The 24739-nt window shown below is 44.9% G+C and overlaps 2 protein-coding genes across 3 annotated transcripts in view; both read right to left on the bottom strand.

Annotated features, from left to right (window-relative positions):
- Nucleotides 1-24739, bottom strand: part of LOC115799317 (melanoma receptor tyrosine-protein kinase-like) — a 278847-nt gene that overhangs the window by 96591 nt on the left and 157517 nt on the right. The window lies entirely within an intron of this gene.
- The window catches only part of LOC115799323 (NLR family CARD domain-containing protein 3-like), a 42851-nt gene continuing 29355 nt past the window's right edge, over nt 11244-24739 (bottom strand). For both annotated transcript variants that reach the window (XM_030756422.1, XM_030756423.1), the window contains 4 exons: nt 19632-19805; nt 17249-17422; nt 13230-13403; nt 11244-12456 (listed from right to left, as the gene is read on the bottom strand). In XM_030756422.1, the coding sequence (XP_030612282.1) occupies nt 12450-12456; nt 13230-13403; nt 17249-17422; nt 19632-19805 (529 nt within the window). In that variant the 3' untranslated portion in view covers nt 11244-12449. The remainder of the gene's footprint in view (nt 12457-13229; nt 13404-17248; nt 17423-19631; nt 19806-24739) is intronic.

Genomic DNA, 24739 nt, shown 5'->3' with positions numbered 1-24739 from the left:
AAACCCTGAATAACTTTTGATGGGCTACTTGTGTAGATGATCTGGAGCCAATTTGGTGTCACTGGGTGAAATGCCCTAGGACAAGTTCGTTCAAATAGCAGGCGTGGAAATCGCAAAAATTGACACCTTCAATTGAAGATGGCCGACTTCCTGTAGGGTTTAGGGTATGGGTCCAAGAGACTTTTTTGTACGTCTTAGTATGTTACATGAGCATGTACATTTTCATACATGTAGATAAAACGTAGCTCCGGGGCTACTCAAAAAACTTGCTATTTTAAGATATTCCGAGCTGCCACTAGGCGGCGCTCTAACGTTTATGGACTTTATGCATATGAGTGTGTTCAGGGCAGCATGCTTATCACACCACTGAAGTTTGAGCCAGATTGGGCAAGTTGGCTTTGAGTTACAGCCATTTTTGTGTTCATGGCGAATCATCGAACTTTGCCGTCCCATAAGGGTCACGCCCTTTTGTCAAAAACTCACAGTTTTGAAAACACAGTAAGTCCAACTTCTTAAGGCTTTCCAGGTGAAATTTGAGATGGTTCTGCTAAACCACCTTGGAGCTGGACCTCCAAGTGTAAAATATGACATTTCCTGTTCCCACTAGGTGGCGCTGCGACTGATATTAAATATTGTCATATGTATGTGTTCAGGGGGGCACCCTCATCCTACTGGAGAAGTTTGATGTACATTGGATCATGTAGGTATGAATGAGAGGCAATCAAAATTTCATGGCGAATGATCAAAGTTCAAAGGGGCATAAGGACCCCTCCCCCTTGGCAAAAACTCACCATTTTCGAGATTTAGATTCCCCTGGGGGTGTAGGTTAGACAAACCAAATATGAAGATGATAACGTCTAAAACCTCTGAGTTATTAGAAAAAGTGTGAGGGCTGCAAATCGCCAAATTTGCATAATTAATTCAAAATGGCGGACTTCCTGTTGGGTTTAGGGCATGGCTCCAAGAGGATTTTTTGTGCGCCTGGACATGATATACATGTGTATGAAGTTTCATTCATGTACGTGAAACACAGCGGTGGGGCTCCAGTTTAGGGGGCGCTAGCGAGCCATTTGGGCGCGCCCTTGCCCGAGCCCATTAAAATACTTAAATTTTCACCAGGTGTGACGCATGTGCAAAGTTTCATGAGTTTTTGAATATGATAAAGCCCCCAAAAAGCCAATTCATTTGCCTGAATAATAATAAAAATAAAAATAATAATAATAAAAATAATAAACGAAGCAATTACAATAGGGCCTTCGCACAGTTCGTGCTCGGGCCCTAAAAATAATAATAAACGAAGCAATTACAATAGGGCCTTCGCACAGTTCGTGCTCGGGCCCTAATTAAAAGTAAAATTCTTCCTGTTGAATGAGTAAAAACAGTGGCCGTTCAAAGACTCATGGAAGCAAATGTTGTTTGTGATTTCCCGGATTTATTATTAATATATGTTTAAATCGGAAATCTCACTACGTGATTCAAGAGTCTACGGGTTTGAAATCCCGGACTGGGGCCAAAAAATCCGAGGTTGGACCTCACCACGTTTTATTTTTGTTTGTTTGTTTGTTGTTACAAAACAGGAAAAGCGCATTAGTAAAGCATGTTGTGTGCAGTCAACTTGTGTGTGAGCAATGTGTGTGTATTTTAGTGTGTGTGTGAGTTGCCCCTGTGGGGGGGGAGGATTTGTCCCTTTGTCCCCTGAAGAACAGAAGGGTGTGATTAAGAAATCAAGTTTAAAATTGGTTTAAAAAAGAAGCAATTGGTAAAAACCTGAGTAAGTGTTTAACCAAATTAGATGGGTAAGAATAAATTAGACAATGGGAACAAATTTGGGTGAAATTATGTTAAAAAGACTTGAGGAGAATAGAGGTTGGTGGAGAATTAAATAAAATTAAAATAATAGTAACAATAATATCACCACAGTGTCTCACTGGGAAGTGTCTCGAGTGTCTGAACTGTTACCCGCAGGGTGATGAGCCATTGCAGGAACAGTTCATTGGGTCAGTTGCTCTGGATGAATCCCATAAAAGCTGACTGGCTGTCATGTAGTTGCAAGTTTAAATAAAAGCTAAAAGGGTAATTAAATAAATAAAAATTAAATAAGGAAACAGAAGAAAGGAGTAAAATAGAAAGTGGTTAAGGAAAGTCAGGATGGAAGTGGAGGTCAGAAAAGCACCAAGGATGTAGGGAAACAGGGAAGTTGCAAATGGGGGGTGGAGAAGTAGTTGAGGAAAAAGTAAGAAAGAGATGTGATAAGTTGTGGGAGTAATTAAAATAGTAAGATAAGGTAAGTATGAGGTAAGAGAGAGCGAGCGTCATTCAGGAATTTGTCTTGTTACATAGAGCCACGTTTTGACCCCTATGCCATAAAAATTGAAACGGTCAAATACTCTGTACCATTCATTACTCTGTATGGTAAGATTCAAAGAGGACGAGCCCTCTTTGTGGATAAGATGTAAATCTCAATGGATGGACGCCACAGGGAGCCATCCAGGGAGTGACCCCCAGAAAAAAAAAAGAAAGAAAACAATGTCCAGAAGAGCTGTATTAGAACAAATATAGAAAAATAGTAAAAATATTTATTACAGGGCCTGGCAGCAACAACAAATTTATTTTGGTGTTTTCTTTTGTATTTCTTTGCCCCCACCCCGCTCGCAGCATGTTACTGGTCAAATGAGATGCTGTTCTAAGGGGACACAAGAGTCACGTATACGTGTGATTCAGTAAGCCTTCAGCCTGCTGTGTGATTTTCCTCTCACATAGATGACTACACCATCAGTACACTGTTGACACTCTTTGCAGCTGTCTGCTAAATCATTAAGACAAAGGCACAAGATACGAATTTGAATATCAGTCATGCATATTTTAATTAAAGAACAGCCACTTTTTACATCTGTGGGTAAACCTGAAGAACACGTCCCCACAGACCTGAGTGTTTTTATCTAGCCTTTCCCTGACCGAGTGCAGACTGAGGGAAGATATGTGGTACATGATGAATATGTTTGAAAAGAATTAAATAGGGTTTGCAGTGTTAAAAATGCACTCTCAAAGAAATTCATAGGATCAGTGAAATGCTGCGATAAACTGCAAGTAAAATGACTTTGGTGAAGCGATGACAAAATCAGGAGTTAGTTCTTATAGAACGCTTTTCTACTCCACTCTGAGCACTCACAGCAACAACACTTCAGCCATTCACACACATTCGAGCACTTCTTTCTACAGCGACGTGCTTTCTGTCTACAGTCACACACATCAGTTGTATCGGAGAGCAGCTCGGGGTTCAGGATCTTTCCCGAAGATACTTTGGCACGCACACTGGAGCAGCCAGGGATCGAACCGCCAACCTTCCATTTAGTAAATGACCTGCTCTACCTGAGCTACAGCCACCCCAATATATACTGACAGAAACCCCTTTTTTTTAGTTTGCATTCATTTATTTACAAAATAACAATAATAATACAGATTAAACATTAAGTTAAAAAAAATAAAAATGATGAATTTCAAAAGTAAAACAGTGAAAAGCAGAAAGGTGAAGGTGCAGCGCTCTGAGTGGATAGCAGGGCTGCAGGAAGGACCTCGAGGTGTTGGAGCTGTCGGTTCTTCAGGACATGAGGAGGTTCTCTGCATCAGCTGTTTTATTATTCTGGCTTCTCTTTTAATTCGAATGTTCAGCAGCACTCAGACTGCTCAACAAGTCTCAGTGAGGCTCAGAAAGATTTTACAGATATTTTGGTCATCTGTTGAAATGCAGAGAATTTACAGAGTTTGATCCGATCCATTGTTGTCTGGTTTTGATCATGAAAAAAAAAATCACTGAGATTCTCAGAAACGAGCTCTTACCTGTGCTGCAGGTGGAAGCTCTGACTCCTCCTCTATCTACAAACATATACACATCAGACTTTCATGAGGTGACCCAGACTGTGCAGGGACAGTGCTTCATCAGCTTCAGTGCAGTGATGTGGACATGTATGAATTACCCGTTTTCATCCATAGTTGTCGCTGCACGTCCACTGTGGATGCTGTGTGGAGTAGCTTTTGCTCCTCAGCTTGCTCAAAGTACTCCGCCTGCTGTTTTGTTAGTGACTTCCACTGTGGACAGAAGAACACACTGTCAGCATCCACACTGCTACTACACACAGCTACAGGACAGCAGGTGCACAAACACCAGCATAAACATTAACAGATGCATAAATCTAGTCACGCACTTATGCTCTGTCCCACAACAACATTAATCATCGCACTGCTGCACAGGCTGCATTCAGCCGCGACCTTCGGCCTCTGCTCTTTTAAAAAGAGCATGAAAGCATTTGGAGGCTTTTTAACATATTCCTCAACCTGCTCCTTTTTTCTGCAGGAATAAAACACAGAGTTAGAGCACCTGTTACTGCTGCACAGCTGGATCAAAGCTCCATTAAAGGAGGCTCATTATAATAATTCATGCAGGCATGTGCAGATAACTGACAGATACTGCAGATCATGAGCCAGTCCCACTCAAAAAGCTCTAAAAGCAGCCAAGCAAACCTAATTTGGAGTGGCTGAGTCGAGCTGAGGAGCAGGAGGGGTGGAGGGTGCTTCAGGGGTGGAGGGTGCTTCAGGGGTGGAGGGTGCTGCAGGGGTGGAGGCTGCTGCAGGGACGCTGTTTTTAGGCTCATGAGGCAGGTTCCGTGGAGGGAAGGATCAAAATTGATAATACTGACACTTAGTGCACATTTCAAAAAGCACATGATGAGCAGCACAGAAACAAACTGCACGTGCAGAGACTGAACCCTGGCTAATCTAATCCTTCAGATTCAGAGAACTGCATGAACAACACAAAGTACAGAGATCAATGGGAGGAGAACATCTGCATGAACTACATTGTTCTTGACAGCTTCACTTTGCTCTCATCAGTTATTCCTTTTGAATTATGACTCACTGGCAGTGATTACACTTACCGATGAGCAAAGCTTCACACCACAGTTACACACGGCTAACATACAAGGAAGGCACAGCAGACGGCCTGAAGCGTCCAACACTTTGAAGCGTCTTTATCGATCAAAATAACACCAGGCACTACCTCTGTGAGTCTCACCTGTTCCTGACTGCCTGTCCCCCTGCCTGAGTGTACTGCTGAGCTGGCACCATGGGGCAGCCATCGGGGGAGGCGGCTGCACAAATGCTCCTGGCTGGAGGAGGGGGCTCAGAGGGGAATGAAGGTGGAGGCAGAGAATCCGGCGCTTCCCCCAAGAGGAAAGTAAGTCAGCCTTGAGGACGGAGCTGTTTGTCTGAAGAGAAGAAAAGCTGTCTGAGATGCTGTGGCACACATTCACAGGAGGTTTGGATCCCCTCAGGATGTGACTGACATCTGATATCATCCATCAGAAACTGAGGACAAGAATTATGTGGGAACAACGTGGACTTCGTTTTAGAGGATTCAACTAACACTCTACAAAGTTAACTTGAAATAAAAACGTCAAATGGCTTTAAAAGTGCTGCATTTATGAACTATAGTTCTGGTATATTACAGGATCACAGCCAAATATAATGCACTCTTACATATTACTAAACACACACACAGTAAACTGGATAAACATAAATTCATAGACTGAAAACAAATCACTCCTTTATTTTATATAATCTGTATAAATAATCAGATTGTCATGCCCTGTGGATTTTGGTGTGTGTGGCGATTTTGTTGTGCTTTTCTCCAGCCCTTCCTCTGTGTTGGAGGCATGTCTGGTGACTGACGGGTGGACACCTAGGCGGCTACCTCCCGGGACGCCTCCCGCTTGGGCGGACACTCCGCGGTGCTGCTCCACACCTGTTCCGCATTGAGGCAATCAAGCAGACTTTTAAGCTGACAGCAGACCTTCAGTCTTCGCTGGATCATTGACTAAGTCACAGTCAGTGTTGGCCGCTTGTGCATTGATTTGCTATTTACCTGTACCTTGACTTACCTGCTTCTCGTTTCTCGCTCTAGATCGTCTGTGGATTCCTGCGTGCGCTCCGCCGCCTCGCCCTCTCGTCTCCAAAACGCCACTGGTCACACCGCCGCGCTCAATCCTAGCTGGAGCCTAGCCATCCTGCTCTCTCTTCTCCCCCCCCCGCTCCTGCTCACTCTATCTCTCTCTCTGGATTCCTCTCTGCAGCCCTCACGCCCGCCAAACCTCTGCGGGAAAAACTCTCACTCATTCAGCACAATCAATAAACCTCTGGTGTTATTCCTTACGCATTGTGTGTGTGTGTGTGTGTGTGTGTGTGTGTGTGTGTGTGTGTGTCTCCTCTCCTTCTGCTAGTCCTGACACAGATAGATTTAATGATGCTAATGAGGTTCATGAGTCCAGCTTCAGCTCAACTAGTCTGAACATTAAGATTGTGACAGCGATGATTTTATCACCGTTACCTCCTGCAGAGGGAAATGTTGTACATTTGGGGTGGCTGTAGCTCAGTAGGTAGAGCAGGTCACCTACTGATCGGAAGGTCAGCGGTTCGAATCCTGGCTACTCCGGGCTACATGCCAATGTATCCTTGGGCAAGATACTTAACCCCAAGTTGCTCTCCGACCGTTCTGTCGGAGTATGAATGTGAGTGAATGTTAGTTAATTAAAAGCACTTAGCTTCATAAAAATGGAAGTGCTTGTATGAATGGGAGTGCATGGGTGAATGCAAACAGGTTGTATAAGTGCTTTGAGTGCTCATACTGAGTAGAAAAGCACTATATAAGAACTAGTCCATTTAAACAGTTGTAGTAACAGGTTACTCTGCAGATGGTGACAAACTGGAGATGAAATGCCAGCAGCTCATTGAGGAGCTCACTGTGTGGAGTCTGAATGTTCTCCCTGAGCCTGTCAGTGCTCTCCAGGTACTCCGCCTTCCTCTTAGGGATTATTTTTTACTCAGTGAATAAAGGACAAATGTTTAAAGGTAAACTCCAGTAAATTAATTCATAAACAGTGGAACAAACAAACAAACAAATAATACATTGGACAGAGAGCAACAGATCAGAAAGTACTAGGCTAACTTCTCTGTCTCAGTGCATCTTATCTTGAGGCCCGGCCACAAGAATGTACATTTAAAACATTACCAATGTCACCATGTTCTGTTATTAATCAGGACAAGATTGCTCTGACAAATTAAAACATCAGGAAGAAGATGTGCTTTATGAGTACACAGCTGAGGAATCTGAGTCTTGAAAACCAGCTCAAAGACTGAATGATGAAGGTCAACTCAGCGCCCAGAGATTATGTTTAGATACGAGGCTGTCAGTATAAAGATGTTCTTGTTACACAGGAACACGGCTCAGAGAGAGAGAGCGCACACAGGCCTGCTGTCTCCAACGAGTCCCCACATATGCGCATGTAATTTTTTCCTGATTCTTTAAAAAAAAGTAAGACATTTAATATATTAATTAAAGTGTTTCAGGTGTCTTCCTTCATAAACAACCTGTTTACCTGTCAGCTCCACAGTCCAAAGACATGCCCGTTATACCAACTGGTGATCGCAGTGAGCTAAAGGAGTGAATATGAGGGGAAATGATTGTCTATCTGTTAATCCTGTGACAAACTGCAGCTCCTTCCAGGGTACCATGACCCTGAAATCAATGGATGGATGAAAAGACTTAAGCAGAACCTTCATATCTCCTGTCAGCACTGCTGCGATCCTTCAATAAATGACAGGCACCATTCTGTACAAGATTCCTACACTTAGACCTAAGGCTGCCTGATTGTGACAAATATAAGCACTGATTTCATTTTTTTTGTGTCAATGACTCAGTAAATTAACAAGATAAGTGATTTAACAAGCTTTTCTGAACTGTGAACTTCTGTTTGTAGAGAATGGGGTGATAATATAACTGAATAAGGGTCATGGGAATGACAACCTTCCTGTTACTACTCACCAATTATCTCTCCCTGGTCATGAATCATCTGGTTTACATCCATGATATCAGACTGAAGTTTGAAGACAGACAAAAACAAACCCAGGTCATCTGTAGCAGGTGTGTCCACTCCAGGACTACACAGCAGATTTTAGTGGAGGCCAGTATCCCTGGTGGACGGCTGGTGGTGATGGTTTATTAGAAACTGTGAGCCAGAATCACCTGAAGTTGTGTGATGTTGGCTTCTCTCTCCTTGATGAGGTCCAGGTCCGCCTCTGTGATGGCCACTTCCTCCGTCTGGGTGGTCACCTGGCCCCCGTTCCTCTTGGCTTTAAACAACAGGACAGCATTTAGCTAATCCTGCCAACAGCTGGAATAATGTGTGCAAACATTTTATTACATTTAAATAAACTTGGCACAAAAAGGAAGGATGTTTTTATTTGGTCACCTGCTCCTCATGATGGCCATCAGCTTGGTGACACGCTGCTGTGGAGTGGCATCCACTCTTCCACCAGCATTTGTTACAAGTCAGACAATGTGGTTGTGTTGTTCACTCTGGCACAAACAGCACGCCCAGCAAAGCTGGGGGTTGAGCTGAGGCCTACAGGTAGGCCATTCCACTCCCGTCACTCCCAAATTCTGAAGGTATTGTCTGGTAGACCCCGCTCTGTGGGGCGAGCACTGTCATCTTGGATAGAGTTCAGTCCCAGACTGTGAAAATATGGATTGTCACTGGTTGCAGAATCTCATGTTGATATCTCTCTGCATCTGCTGTGACAGGCTGGGGCTGAGGGGAGGGAGACAGGACAAAAGACACGCTGGCAAAGAGCAAGAGATTAATAATAACTAATGATTAAATGCAGAGTGGGGTATAAACAGTGAAAAGAGGGCAATTAAAGAAATTTATAGAGGATACAGTTTTAGTCACTTTGGTCATTTTTCTGTCTCCTTCTGGAGGTCAGCCGTGTGTACAGTAAATCTGTGTGAATGGAGAGTTTATGTAGAAACGAGTGTTTACAGTGTGGAAGAACCAGTGAATGGAGAATTCCCCAATGTGCCGACGTGTTCTGATGAAAGATGTTGTAGCAGAATGAAGCCTCACAGAGTGCTGAAAGTGCTGACTTCAAACTACACACCAGTTTTTAAATTGTGCTGATAGGCCAAGCAAAACCAGACTCAGGATAAATAATTCATGCCATACTTTTTCCTGTGTATTATTGTCACATTTGCGTGTTTGATGCAGCAAGAAAGGCCAAAAACTGTACGTTTGCTAGCAGAACGTGCTTGCGAGCAAAAATACCCAAACAAAACCACGACAGCCCCTTTCGTATTGGTGGAAAAATCCACCACATCAACCAAACAAAAAATTATGGCAACGTGTGGCATTTGGTTGCTGAGCAACAAGTGAAAGTTATAGGAGTCATAGCAGTGAAAGAAAATCAGCAAAATCGATGGTGAATTTTGAAATTTGAGAGATTATAGTTTGTTTGGAGTGTATAGTTATTGTGTAGAGTAGCCATGGACAAGGCAGATGCTTCCAAAGGCAGACTCAAATGAAAATGCTGTCTCCAGGTGTACAACAGGAGGAGTGACACACCTGGAAGTATCAGGCACAAATAATATTGTGACACCTGATTTTTTTGTAACTATGAAGCATTTCCTGCATAAGTGGAAGAAGATGGATGGATGGATGGATGGTTGTATATAAGTTTCAATGACTTGGATGGACCAGTACAGCATCCGCATCATTGCAGGTGTGGCTCAAATCCATCTGTCAATCTCTCACTCCACTCTTCCTCGCTCCTGAACAAGTCATAGACCTTCTGAACCTGCCGTAGACCTTCCCAGCGAGGCTAAGGAGTGTGATCCCACAATCACACCCCGATTTGGGGTGGCTGTAGCTCAGGAGGTAGAGCAGGTCACCTACCAATCGGAAGGTTGCCGGTTTGATTCCTGGGTGCTCAGGGCCGCATGCCAAAGTATCCTTGGACAAGATACTGAACCCCAAGTTGCTCTCCGATGCAAGTGTTGGAGTGTGAATGTGTGTGAATGTTAGACATTTAAAAAGCACTTAGCTTAGTCAATCATGGAAGTGCTTGTGTGAATGGGGTAAATGTAAACGTGTTGTATAAGCACTTTGAGTGCTCAGTCAGAGTAGAAAAGCGCTATATAAGAACTAGTCCATTTACTAGGAACTGAAAGCCTGGTGGACCTGAGCCGTAAAGTTAACGTGCTCGCAGGCGAGAGGGGTTCAATCTGGAGATAAGGTTCGGTTCTGCACAGTGAGGACGGTAACTAATGAATTTGGAATATTGGATTTACTGAATGGTTCCCCAGTGAGACTGAAGGCTGTTGGAAAAAAAACAAGCAGCCTGTTCTAAAACAACATCTGCATTATCAGGAATTTGGCTCCCCTGCCGGCCTTGGGCTGGCAATCATATCTCTCCAGGACAGTGTGTGACGGTCACTCCCCCCCCACTCCGCTTTGTGATTTGTGAAGCTGGATCTGGTGTACCACGGCCGCCGATGAAATTTCATCACTATCAGCGAACTGTTTTGGCTAGGAGCTGGAATCTGGCTCCACAATGCCCCCACCTTCTCGTCTCCATCTGCATCCCCTCCTGACCTGACCTCACCCACCATACTGCTATCCTGGCTTTAAATGTGCAAATATGCTTTGCTAAGGTAGTTTTTTTGGACCCTGGTATGGTGCTCATTTTGAGCACTGTAATAGATGACTTTTTTTTAACCTAACTACCCCATGATGTGTGTTGTTTTCTTTTTCGGGGAACTGTAAAGGTAGCGCTGCAAGTCGGCTGCATGACCTCAGGACACCTGTCCCCCCGTGTTGTTGTATTCTTGGATGGGTGCTCTGTTAATTGCAATTTCCAATGTGTGAACCTGTTCACCCACATGGCAATAAAACCTTCATTCATTCATCTACAGTGATGCATTACAAACATGCACTGAGTACTTTGCTAGTTTTAGTCGACTACCAAAATAATCTTTAGTTGCAGCTCTAGTCACAAGTGTTTACTGCTTATAGAAGAAGTCAGATATATTCTAAAGCGTGCAGGGCTGTACCCTCTGCTCAGATTCAGTCACATGCTGCAAGGCTGATCAGATGGAGCATCACAGTGCAATGGATAATGCATAAAGAATATTGCAAAGCAACCCAAGAGTTTCTTAAGGCAAAAAAATGGCCAATCAGTCACCTGATTTCAAACCAACAGCATAGCTTTTAGTTGTAAAATGCAAATGTCATTGATTCCCGCTGTGCAGACAGGAAGGAGGACCCCAAATGCAGAACTCCGGAAAGGTGTATTTTACACATAGGTTTTATTTACACATTTTTTTAAATGTAACCTTTATTTATACAGGTAATCCCATTGAGACTCAGTGTCTCGTTTGCAAGAGAGACCAGTTTCAAAACATCATAAATTTACAACAATAGAATAATACAATAAATAGGAAGTAAAATGCCAAATGTTTACATAGTCATATAAAAGAAGAACAAGGTCCCAATGATGATGTAACAGAATTGTTTGTAAGTATTTTAAAGTCAGTGGGTTAGATCATTTGGGAGAGCTGCAGGTTCTTCTGTAGTGTGTTCCATGAAGATGGAGCAGGAAAGGAGAAAGACTTTTTTCCGAGCTCTGTACGAACTGATGGAACAACGAAGGTAATAAATTTCTGAGAACGCAGATTGTGACTACTTTGTTTACATAGCATGTAGTTTGATGAATAGGAAGGGACTAAACCAAAAACAGATTTATAGATAAAATGAAACCAATGAACCATCCTGTGTGAGGTCAGTGGTGTGTTAGGGGTTTACAGCCAGTTATGAATCTTAATGCCCCATGATAAACTGAGTCCAGCTGGCAGAGAGAAGGAGCAGGGGCATTCATATAAATTATATCACCATAGTCCAGGTGGGGTAAAAAAAATGGCAGCAACAAGTTTTTTCCTTGCAGCAAAAGGGAAACATGATCTGTTTCTGAACAAGAACCCAGTTTCAGCCTCAGTTTCTTTAACAGGTGGTCAATATGTGACTTGAAGCAAAGACTGTTATCAATCACAATACCTCACAAGAAGGATACAAAAGGCGGCAGCACCAGGCTGGTCCAAAGGCAAACATGGGGGACGAGACAAAACAGTTCAGGGGGGTCTGTTATGGACACCACAGCAGACAAATAGCAGTTCATGGAGCTGAAGAGGCAGTTTGGGTGACCAACCGCAGTGCCAGCGGCAGCGGCATGGTGAGGCAGGGGGTGAACTGACAGAGAACTGAAGGCTGTTGTGAAAACAAAAAGGCAGTCTGTTCCAAAACATCTGCATTATTAGGAATTCCGCTCCCTTAGCCAGCCTTGAGGCTCTCTCCGGGAGCAGTTCACTCTGCAGCACTGACAGTCATCTGCACTTCTTCTCATTCCTCTGTCAGTCACTGCTGGATGAAGCTCTCCTCTCCACTCCACCTCCCAGTAACATGGCCCAGTCAGAGCGTCTCTGCACACAAGCTTCTGCTGCTTCAACCTCTCTGGATCATCAGGACACAGCTCCTCCTCTCTCAGCACACACACCGTCCTGTTTATCATCCTCACCACCTGCAGAGAGAAGAAGAAAGAGCAGAGGAGATAAATGAGTGTTTCCAGAGACTCTTCATCAGCTGTCAGTCAGTGATGCAGCACATCCAGTATAAAGACCAGCAGGGCCTTCAGTCCTGGGACTGTACTCGTACTCATTGTTGTTTCACTTTGGATTTGGATTGAAGTTCATCCAAATGTTTTTCCCTCCTAGTTTTAGTTTGGAGTCTCATGAACTCTAATAACCTTGGTCTGTCCACTCTGAGCTCTTTAGGAACCCCAACAACAACCCCAACAATTCATAGGAGATGTTTCAGTCCCTCATGTAATGGTTCCAGCTGTTAACTGGAGGAACTCCATCCAAACATCTGCTCTCACAAAGTTCTTCATCACCTACAGACTGTTTTCTTCACTCCTTTAAGCTAGAAAATGAATGCAGTCATTGGTCCATGTTGGGAAAATGTCTGCATGCTGCTTTGTTCAGAGAGCTGATTGGCTGCTGACAATGAACTGATGCTGCATCAGAGCATGTGAGCTTTCCAGGAGCCGTTACTATGGTGAGCTAAAAGCTCCCAGAGTCAGCCAGTGTTTGTTAGAGCAAAAAGGCCCAAACAGGAAGTGTTTGTGTCCAATCCTGAAGCCTGTCACCATCCTCCTCTCACAGCTTCACTGAGGAAAGCAGCCACTGAGAAGGCTGCAGCTTTACAGGAAACACTGGATCTTTGCTTTCATACTAACTGTGTTTAGTACAATACTGCTGAGAGCAGCATGGACTCACTCCAACCTCTACTGACCTCACTTTCTCCAGTCTGCAGTGTGGACTCTCCTTAAGATCAGACAGCTGCTTCACATCTGGATCCTGCAGCTTATTTCCCCATATGATCATCTCTCTCAGATGGGAGGGGTTGGACTTCAGAGCTGCTGCCAGATAATCACAGCTGATCTTTGACAAACCACAGTTCATCAATCTGTGTAAAGAATCAAAGATGTGAGTTTATTAGACAAAGTTTGAAATCATTCAGTGTTTCATAATCAGAGCTGAAGAAGGTTCAGAATGGAGACGTTTAGAAAAACTCCAAACAGCTGAAGCCAACAGGATACAGCTTCAAACTGGAATCCAAACTGTGCAGAGTTTTCAGACTATCTGCCCGATGCAGCCACTTTGATTTTGGACATTTGAATCTCTGTTCTAGGACTAAGTCCTTCAATCATTTCTTCCAGTAGGTCCAACAAGACAGACTCAGTATTGGATATGTGTTCTGGCTCCATGAGGGGAGCTTCTAAATCTGATGTGATGGCCCCTCTGGCTCTGTCAGATCTCAGTACTGAAGAGAGGTCAAACTGAGCACACAGTTGTTCCAGTCTGGACCAAAGACTCTATACTGGAACTGAGGGACTGCTCTGACTGCACCCACTGGGACTGTTTAAAGGCTCATGTTCTGACTCAGATCATCTATTTCTACTTCCATTTCTTTGGCTCAAAAATGGGGATTCCTGTGAAAACAGGAACTATTTTCCCCAATAACGAGCCCTGGATCAGTAAATCACTGAAACATGTTCTCAGTCAGAAGAAGCTGTCTTGTTCTGAGGGAGAGAATCCAAAGATTGAGGCACAGAAACTTGTTCAAAGAGAGATGAAGCAGCTAAAATCAGGTCTAAAAGGAAAGCAGAGGATGAGCTGAATAAAGGACACTCAAGGCTGGCTTGGAAAGGAATGAAGTCCATGGTGGGGATGCAGAACAAGGACAAAAGGGCATTTTTTCCTGATAAATCTGATCCTGAATCAGCAGTAGAGCTAGAATGAAGTTCATGTATAAATTCAATCAGGAAGATCTGTATTCACTCCTCTGTCTCCAGAGATTTGGATAGACATTGGAGGCTATCGTGTTCCACTGGATCCCCTCAGGGCTGTGTGCTTCCACTTCTTTGATTTTTTTGATATACTAATCAGTGTCAGAGCAAGCAGAGATCAGGATTTGTCCTTCTGGATGCTGATTACTCTGATGATTCTGATGACTCTGATGACACACACACACACACACACGCACACGCATTACCATCTTTGGAACAAGAGGTCGGAGGTTTGAATCCCAGCCAGGGCATGCATCCAGTAAGTGTCCAAAGGATAGACACCCCCCCCCATGCTACTCAAGCCTACCTCGGAATATCAGCAAGAGGGACATGAGTGAAGCAATACCAGCTTGGACGTCACCCAGATTTACAAGGTCTTTGTCACCAGTTGAGAAACCAGAGCATACTGATGATAAGTGGGCTACTTCAACTACAAGGAATACATAAATGAATGCCAGATGAGAATCGGGAACAGTTGGAATGCTACTACACATATAATTCAGTGAAAGGGGTTGCTTGAAGAGGATGTGGGACCTATGGATTCTTTGACACCCAAACTGATATCAAAACAACTCGTAACTTAGTGTTCCAACATTTGAAAGAAGCAACTGCTGTCACAACTAAAGATTGAAAAGGTAAAACACAGCTGCTATGGCAAGGTTGAGCCAGGACAGCAGGTGGGGGGGGGGATATAATCATCACCACACTCCGAGATTTGGTACCAAGCCTCAATAATAACAACTAGTACGCTGAATACCAGAGCAGCTGACCTTAAAGATAAGATCATGGCTCGAAGCCAACTAGTACACTGAATTCCAGCAGAAGAAGCCAACTATCAAGACTACGTGAAGTATCCTCTATTAGAAAATGCAAATGCAGCACTATGGACAATTCCTTCTTTGACCATCACTAAAAACCAATCAGTTGATGTATACCATGGCAGGAGTGATCCTTGAGTTGCTTGGAAATGAGATGAAAAGCCACAAGGAGCAGTACCTGCCATGGAAAAGATGACACATCTACTGGCTAAAGAAATTGACTGCACTCCATGAACGCCTGGCAGCTCAAATGAACCAGCTGCTAAAGGCTCAGGCACACCAAGAATAGCTGACTGAAGGCTGGACACTCCCCAGAACAGACTGGTCCCATTCTACAATAGCCTGCCTCAGTAAAGCATGGAAACTCTTGTCGGGAATCATACATGAGTGGGGCCCAGAAAGGAACTGGCAGCAAAAACACCACCTAAAGGTAGATAGAGCAGTCACTCGAGACTGTAAGACAAGACTGAAAAAACTGTGCACTGCCTGGATTGATTACAAGAAAGCCTATGACTCAGTGCTTAAAACTGTAAAAGATCAAGAAGATCTGTTATCCTGGCTCCCCCCTTGCCATGTTGTGCAAGAGCCATCATCAAGAACTCAACTTCAAGCCAGTTGCACAAGCCACCACCATCCAGTGCAGGATTTACCAAGGAGATGCACTGTCCCCACTGCTGTTCTGCATAGGCTTGAATTCCCTCACCAGATCATCAAAAAGACAAGGTATTGCAACGTCTATCACTACGGCTTTCTTCCGTTGTTTGTTCATCACTATTATGTCCAATTGATTAGCCATCACAAGTTTGTCTGTCTGTATCTGGAGGTTCCACAGGATCTTAGCTCTGTCATTCTCAATCACCCATGGGGACGTATCCCATTTTGACCTCCCAACTTCCAGCTCATTCTTGGCACAGATGTTCCCGTATATTATGCCAGCTACTTGGTTATTGTGGTCCATGTATGCCCTGCCTGCTAGCATCTTGCACCCTGCTGTTACGTGCTGGATTGTCTCAGGGGCATCACACCCTGTTCCTGGGGTCTTGCGTGGTGTGGTAGACCCCAGCCTCTATCAATCTTGTTCTTAGAGCTTGTTCCTGTGCTGCCATGATTAGTGCCTCTGTGCTGTCTGTCAGTCCAGCTTTATCCAGCCATTGATAGGATTTTCCTATATCAGACCCTTCGTCTATTTGCCGGTGGTACATGTCATGCAGAGGCCTGCCCTTCCTTGATTGTTCCTGTTTTTTCTCACATTTCTGCTGCCTGAGATACTCACTAAGCACATGATCCACATGATGTATTCATGGATCTTCGTTGTTTCATCTAGGACAGTGGTTCTGACACTCACTAGTCCTCGGCCACCTTCCTTCCACTTAGCGTACAGTCTCAGGGTGCTGGATTTGGGGTGAAGGGAGCTTTCTTGTCTTGATGTTTGTGGCTTCTATCTCCTCCTTTGGCCAGCTTATTATCCTAGCAGGATATCTGACAACTGGCAGGGTGTAGGTGTTGATTGCCCGGATCTTGTTCTTCCCATTCAGCTGACTCTTTAGGACATACCTTGTTCTCTGCAGGTACTTGGCATTTACAGCTTTGCTAGTGGCCTCTTCATTGGTTCCCATTTGCCTGTGGGATTCTAAGGTAGATGATATCTGTCCACTTGTGTCCACTAATTGATGAATGTCAGCTCTCTAATGCAGCTTTGATCTTCACAGTCTGCTTTATGAAGCTCATTCTAACCCTGAATGTCAGAGTGTTCCTCCTTCTCTTTGCCATCATTCATGGTGGCAGTGGAGGACATTTGGATGTTGGACTGTGTTTTGGATGTTGTGTGTCTGTTTTGTGTTGGACTGCTGTCTGTAAAGCAAACGGCCATTTTGGTTTGGATTTCAGTGTCAGACAGACTTTAAGGTGGAATGAAGTGTTTGAGAGTTTCACAGTGAATTATCCAGTGGAGGATTTTTCTTCTTCTTTGAAGCTTTGAAATGTCAACATTGTTCTGCTACAGTCAATGGACTAAAGCAGAGAAGAAGAACACAGACTTTACCATGAAGATCCTCAGTGTGGATCAGTATAATATCAGCCTTATGTCTGCAGTTTAGTGTTTCACATCAGATTCATCTCAGCACAACTAAAACATGGAGACTGACCTCAGAGTTTCAAGAACACATCGTGGACTCTCCAGAAAACCACACAGATGCTTCACTCCTGAATCCTGCAGCTTGTTTCCACCCAGGTCCAGCTCTCTCAGATAGGAGGGGTTGGACTTCAGAGCTGCTGCCAGATAATCACAGCTGATCTCTGACAATCCACAATCCCCCAGTCTGTATAAAGAAAAAAGTTTATTCGACAAAGTTTGTGTTTGAAATCATTCAGTGTTTCATAATCTGTTCAGAGCTGAAGAAGGTTCAGAATGTAGAAGTTTAGAAAATGGAAACTTCAAACAGCTGAAGCCAACAGGATGCAGCTTCAAATAGTAAAACAGCAAAAGAGAAAAAAGGTTTCAGTAATCTGAGTGACAACATGCTGTAATAAAGATGTAGATTTATACTCATGATAGCATATTTAGGCACTTGAAATAAAAAAGTAAAAATGAAAAGAAAATTGAGATTAAAGCGATACATTTACAATGAAAGACTTGAAAAGGTCATGTTTTTCATTCAAGGAACCACATGACTTCACTTTCAAAGGTTAAGTTGGAAAGAAATTCACATCTTTGAACTCCAACAACACCTTTTTCAAGTCTGATTATTAAAACTACAAGCTTATTTTCTTTCCAATACATGTAAGTTATCTTCTTATCTGGAAGATGAGCCCACACTTCAGAGAGCAGTGCTCACTCTGTCCACTTTGAAAAATTATTTGTGCGTGTACATTTCTCTGTAGATGAAACATTTTTAGTTAGGTGTAGGCCTTTATTAGGCTTTTAGGTACCGCTTGTAAACTCAGCAATGTCAGTTCTGCAGTTTTGCTTACTGTAATTTAGATTCTTAGTTTGGGGGGGGGGGGGGGGGGGGGGGGTATGCTGTAGTTATGCAAGACTTGGTGAATCTCGGCAGTATTGTCTATGGCGACGCAACTCTATCTGCAAACTTTTGAATGATTAGCTTTTTTTTTCGCTAATTTATAACTAGACAGGCTTAAAACTAGCAAATATAGGTAGTTTCTTAGCTTAACTTAAATCATCTTCAGCAATCTGGAGGACGGTGAAGAGGACCTGGACAGTTTGCTGCATTATCTCGACAGGTGTTTTGAGCGAATCGTCATGGGGAAAACTGACAAGATGCCGACTTCCTCCCTCCTTTTTGTGAACTCTGTCCACAAAAAGAAGCTGCCCCAAAGATTCCCCCAAGATGGCATCACCACCTACCACCAATATTGTGGGCATTTTGGAGTCCATAAACAACAAGCTGTCAAGCTTTGACGCCTGCTTGGCCCTGATTGAAATCCTCCACCAGGACTTTCAGGCTCTGCGGGAGTCCGTCGAGTTCAGCCAGCAGCAGCTGGAAGCGCTCGCTGCTGAAAACGCTGTCCTCAAAAAAAAAAAAAAAAGAAAACGCTGTCCTCAGAGAGTCGGTGAATTCCCTCACTGAGGAAATGACCCGGCTCTCAGAAGAACATAAGAAAATTAAAGAAACAGTTATCGAACTTCAGGCCTGCAGCATGAGGGAAGAGAGCCAGCTAGCTACTGCCCCCCCCCCCCCCCCCCCCCCCCCCCCCCCCCCCCTGCAGCCCCCCCTGCAGCCCAGGGAAGGCAGGTCCAGGGTCTGGGGTGACCGCACCCCCAGGATACCACCGTGCTCCAGGCCGGCACCCACCGCCCCCACTGCGAACAGGACACAACACATACCCTCACACACATACAAAAGACAACAAATATGGCACACGCAGACACACACACACACACACACACACACACACACACACAGTTTTTGTCATAGTATAGGCAAGAATTTAGAACTACTTTCACCCCTGCTCATCAGGACTGACTTCATCTTCACTGACTGATGGAGCACAACATGAACCTGTGGAGGCTGAAAAACTGTCCTGTCAAACATCTCCCCGTCACCGCTCCACTTCTGTCAGCCTTTAAATCAGGGATCCTCAAATCCAGGCCTCGAGGTCCGGTGTCCTGCAGGTTTTAGATGTGTCTCTGCTTCAGCACACCTGAGTCAAATATAGAAGTCATTAGCAGGACTCTGGAGAACTTGGCTGCACACTGAGGAGGTAATTCAGCCATTTGACTCAGGTGTGTTGGATCAGGGACACATCTAAAACCTGCAGGACACCGGACCTCGAGGCCTGGATCCCTGCTTTAAATGAACTGCTCAAGTCTGTCACTTCTATTTGGAGCCAAAAGGAAAAAGTGTTGTTCAGTCGTTTGGAAAGACACAACATTTCTGAAAGCACTCAAACTTCTTCACATTTGTCTTCAGACACATCCTGAACATTTAGGAACCAAAGAAAGTTTCAAACATCAATCAAAGATCTGAAATATAGAAAAACAGCAACAGCTGCAGTCAGTGAACTGACCTCAGAGTCTCCAGTCGACAGTTTGGACTCTGCAGACCAGCACACAGAAGCTTCACTGCTGAATCCTGCAGGTTGTTGTAAATAATTTCCAGCTCTATCAGATGGGAGGGGTTGGACTTCAGAGCTGACACCACAATTTCACAGTGAGTCTCTGAGAGTTCACAGTGAGTCATTCTGTGATTAGAGAAAATATAAAATATGTTAAAAAAGCAGAGAGAGCAGAGATAAAAGCAGAAATCTTCATTATAAACACAGACTGAATGTATATGAAGACAAAACAGAGTGAGGTCATAATGTGATGAACATCTGCTCTGCACATCTGTGCTTCAGCTCCTCTCAGCTTCCTGTGTTTGACACAATGATTGTCTGCAGCCTCTCTCAGACCTGCACACTTTTAATGAGAAGCTTTGTTTGGCTGCAGATCTGCAGATGAAGGAGGAAAATGGCCTCACATTTAGGCAAATAAAACCCAAAATAAAACAGCTGACTGTTACCAAACGGAGCAGGAATCAAACTCATCACTGGACAATAAAGATGAAGAACTCAGAGCTGCTGATAGAATATCTGATTTCAGGGGAACAAACAGAAACAAGCATCATGACCCTATTTGACCTTTAGATCAATGGTTCAGAGCAGCAGCAGGACTTCCAGGCACCAGGACATCCACAGCATCCATATTCCAAAGGTTCCAACAGGACACACTCTCTATGTTGTCCATGTTTAGAAATAATTTCTGAGTCTCAGTAGAAATTTTGGTCTTTATATCTCTTGAATCTCATTGAATATCTTGTTTACTAAAATCCACTGCTTGTGCTGTGATACCCTGACATACATTCACGATCTGCCTCCATTTTGCTTCACACCCACAGATCTGTGGGTGTGAAGATAAATGCTGCTGTTCTGTCAGATGTTGCTTGTGTGTCAGATATGGCAAAGCTGTTCTTTGGTGTCAGAGCCTTGGCATACCAATGTAATACTTGCAAGCAAACATTTCTTGAATCTAGAAACTTCTATTGTTTCGGCAACTGAAATTTTGACCACATGTCAGTGAAACACCAATGGAAGTGATATGATGTCCATCCATCCGTTTTCTTCTGCTTATCCAAGGCCGGGTCACAGGGGGCAGCAGCCTAAGAAGATAAGTCCAGGCCTCCCTCTCCTCAGCCACCTCCACCAGCTCATCTGGAGGGACCTCAAGGCATTTCCAGGCCAGCCGAGAGATATAATCTCTCCAGCGTGTCCTGGGTCTGCCCTGGGGCCTCCTGGGGTAAGACATGCCCGGAAAACCTCACTCAAGAGGTGCCCTAGTCAGATGCCCGAACCACCTCAACTGGCTCCTTTCAATGTGGAGGAGCAGCAGCTCTACTTTGAGCCCCTCCCAAATGGCTGCGCTCCTCACCCTATCTCTAAGGGAGAGGCCAGAGACCCTTTGGCGGAAGCTCATTTCTGCTGCTTGTATTCGCGATCTCATTCTTTCGGTCAATACCCAGATCTCACGACCATAGGTGAGGGTAGGGACGTAGATCAACCAGTAAATCAACAGCGTCGCTTTTAGGTTCAGCTTCTTCTTCACCACGACAGACCAGTGCAGCGTCAGCATCACTGCAGACGCAGCCCTGATCCACATGTCGATCTTCTGTTCCCTTTTCCTGTCACTTGTAAATAAGATATTCGCTGATATTCGCTGAGACTCTTTGATGAACTAAATGCAAGTAGGTGGTCAAAGGTCAGTTTTTGGCCATAACTCACTACATATGTATACTGTATCATGAGTGGATAGACGTGGATGTAAACTGCAACTTAACTGCTTGGCTGTGGTCATACAACTGCAAGGTAGTGATTCTAGCTTAAATGTATTCTGCATATTGTTAAATGAAATGCATGTCAGTGTTTGTCAGGTATCCTGTTTGAAGAAAACACTTTGAAGCCACTTGAATCCATGTATGTGAACACATTTCCATGAGGAAAAAATGATTTCAGGAAGATGAAAATCCTTAGATTATAAGGATTGTGAGTTATTTTATTCATGTATTTGTTGATTAGTCATTTTATCATTAGACATGACATTAGAGATGGATGGTATCATGTTTTAGTGTAGATTTTAAGTTGAAGAAAATAAAGGGATGTTTAACAGTAAATGTATCAGTAAAAAAGTGTCATTAGTCGGGGCGGGCCATGTTGTTGGGAGTGTTTTCTGTCTTCCAGGTGGTTCATTGGGGAAGGCAGCTGTTCCCGGTTACTCATCAAGGTTAGGAGTATATAGGAGGGGCTGAGACGCTGACTCATCGCCAGATTGTTGTTCTACTCTTCGTGGTAGTAATCCGGCTACACAAGATAAAACTAGTTACAGTTGTATTCTTGTACTTACCAGCCTTGCCTTCTTCCCGTTTAGTGATCCTCCCGAGTGAACCAGCCCTCGCTTCCCGGCTCTGGATTCCTACCTGTGATCGGCGTTTTCACCACCACACCGGAACCCCTTCACCCGGTCCAGCTCCTCCTGTCTTCCCCTGCCTGCCTGCCCCTCGGACCACCTCGCCCTGACTCACTCGCCAGCCTCATCCCCGACCTGACCGTTAAGGTTGAGAGCCCAATTCTCCGTACTTGCCAGAAAGCCCTCACTAACCCCTCTTGTCCCTGTCAGTATTATTTTCTATTAAAGACTCTGTACTGTTCACTGTTGCCTCTGCGTCTGGGTCCGTTTTCTGCCGGCCATCATGACAGAACAATCTGGCCAAACCGTGGACCCAGCAGACGTAACAGTCCTCCACACAGTGATCACGCGCCAGGGTGCGATCCTAGGTGAACATGATCAGGCTCTATCAGTTTTGGTACAACAGACCGGGCAAGTTTCTCGTCACCTACAGCAATTAGATATGTCTCTACAAAACATCCTGGCACGGCTTTCACTCACATCTGAAACCCCTTTAGCAGCCGGGGCTGCGCCACCGGTTGCTCCACCCCCATCTCCCGCGTCTTCGGTAGCAGTGGCGGCTGAGGCGGTTCGCGACTTCTCCTCTCCCAACCCAGAGCCTTTCCGGGGGGAGTTAGGTCGCTGTCAGGATTTCCTTTTGCAATGTTCTCTTCTGTTTAAAGGCGCTCCGGGGCGGTTTGCCAATGACTACGGTAAGATTTTGCATCTTGTGAGTTTGTTGCGTGATCGCGCTTTAACCTGGGCGCGTGCGTATCTCTCTGCTAATCCTGTTGAATCTATTTCATTTGATAACTTCATCAGTGCCTTTAAGGCAGTTTTTGATCATCCTCTTCGGGAGGATGAGATTGCTCGTCGGCTTTTTGCACTCCGCCAGGGAGATAAGTCTGTGGCGGAGTTTTCCATTGACTTCCGCGTTTTGGCCGCTGAGTCCGGGTGGGACACAAGACCCCTAAAGGGAGCGTTTTACCAAGCCTTGGCTAGTCCCATTAAGGATGAATTGGCTACTCGCGATGAGCCCGCCACATTAGAGGAGCTAATCGCACTTGCGATAAGAATAGACAACCGCTTGCGGGAACGCGCGCGGGAACGCGGCTACAAGACACGATCACCACGCTCCCGGGTTTCCCTGTCGGATTCGCCCCGCGTTACCGCCTCCTGTTCCGCGGTGGAGGGGATGCCACTCCTCCCGGAGGAACCGGCTGGGGAACCCATGCAGCTAGGCCGGGCTAAATTAACCCCAGAGGAACGGCAACGCAGGCTGTCAGCGCGGCTCTGTATTTATTGTGGTTCACCGGGTCATTTTGTGGCAACCTGTCCTGTGCGGCCAAAAGACAGGGCCCGCCAATAGTCACGGGGATATTGGCGGGTGGTGTGCAGTCCATGACGACGTTCCCCCGCATGCAGCTTAAGGCCACCCTTAGTTTCAACCATACGGATCTGCCTTTGTTAGCGTTGTTAGACACCGGTGCTGAGCAAAATCTGTTGGACTCTCAAGTAGTTAAGCAGCTAGATATCCCCACAGTTCTCCTCGATCAGCCTGTATCGGTCATTGCTTTAAACGGTCTTAAGCTCTCCTCCATTGCTCGCCAAACTGTCCCCATTCCTCTCACGCTTTCTGGCAACCACAGAGAATCTATCCAGTTTTTTGTTTTTGACTCCCCCCAAAACCCTCTAATCTTAGGTTACCCCTGGTTCGCTTCCCACAATCCCCATATTGATTGGCAACAGCGAAGAGTCTTGAGTTGGAGCCCCTTTTGTTCCTCTCGTTGTTTAGGGTCAGCCATTTCCCCCGACTCTCCCATTCAACCTACTCAGGAGACCACTGTACCAGATTTAGCCTCAGTGCCCCCGGTTTATCACGATCTCGCCCCTGTGTTTAGCAAGGCCCGTGCACTGTCGCTCCCCCCTCACCGTCCTTACGACTGTGCTATTGACCTTCTCCCTGGAGCACCTCTTCCTTCCAGTCGGCTTTATCAGCTCTCCGGGCCTGAGCGGCAGGCCATGGAAAGTTACATTAAAGACTCCCTAAGTGCTGGTATCATCCGTCCCTCCTCGTCCCCTCTTGGGGCGGGGTTTTTCTTTGTGGACAAGAAGGATAAGACACTAAGACCTTGCATAGATTATAGGGGCCTGAATCTCATCACCATAAAGAACAAGTATCCTCTCCCACTATTGAACTCGGCCTTTGACCCTCTTCATCATGCTACAGTGTTTACTAAGTTGGACCTGCGTAATGCATACCATTTAGTCCGAATTAGGGAGGGGGATGAATGGAAGACCGCATTTAACACTCCACTAGGACACTTCGAATATTTAGTAATGCCTTTTGGACTGACAAATGCACCAGCAGTGTTCCAGGCGTTGGTTAATGATGTGCTGCGGGATTTCTTGAACAAGTTTGTTTTTGTTTATTTGGATGACATCCTGATTTTCTCCAGGAACCTCGAGGAACACCGCGGGCATGTGCGGCAGGTGCTTCAGCGCCTCCTTGAAAACAAACTATTCGTCAAGGCAGAGAAATGTGAGTTTGACACTAACAGCATAGCTTTTCTGGGCTACATCATTGAGGAGGGACAAATAAAGACAGATCCAACCAAGGTCAAAGCTGTAGTAGAGTGGCCTACACCCACCTCTAGAAAGGAGTTGCAACGCTTTCTGGGCTTTGCTAACTTCTATC

The sequence above is a fragment of the Archocentrus centrarchus genome, chromosome 20 (genome assembly GCF_007364275.1).
Source record: "Archocentrus centrarchus isolate MPI-CPG fArcCen1 chromosome 20, fArcCen1, whole genome shotgun sequence".
NCBI classification, from domain to species: domain Eukaryota; kingdom Metazoa; phylum Chordata; class Actinopteri; order Cichliformes; family Cichlidae; genus Archocentrus; species Archocentrus centrarchus.
This window is presented reverse-complemented; position numbering and strand designations above follow the sequence as displayed.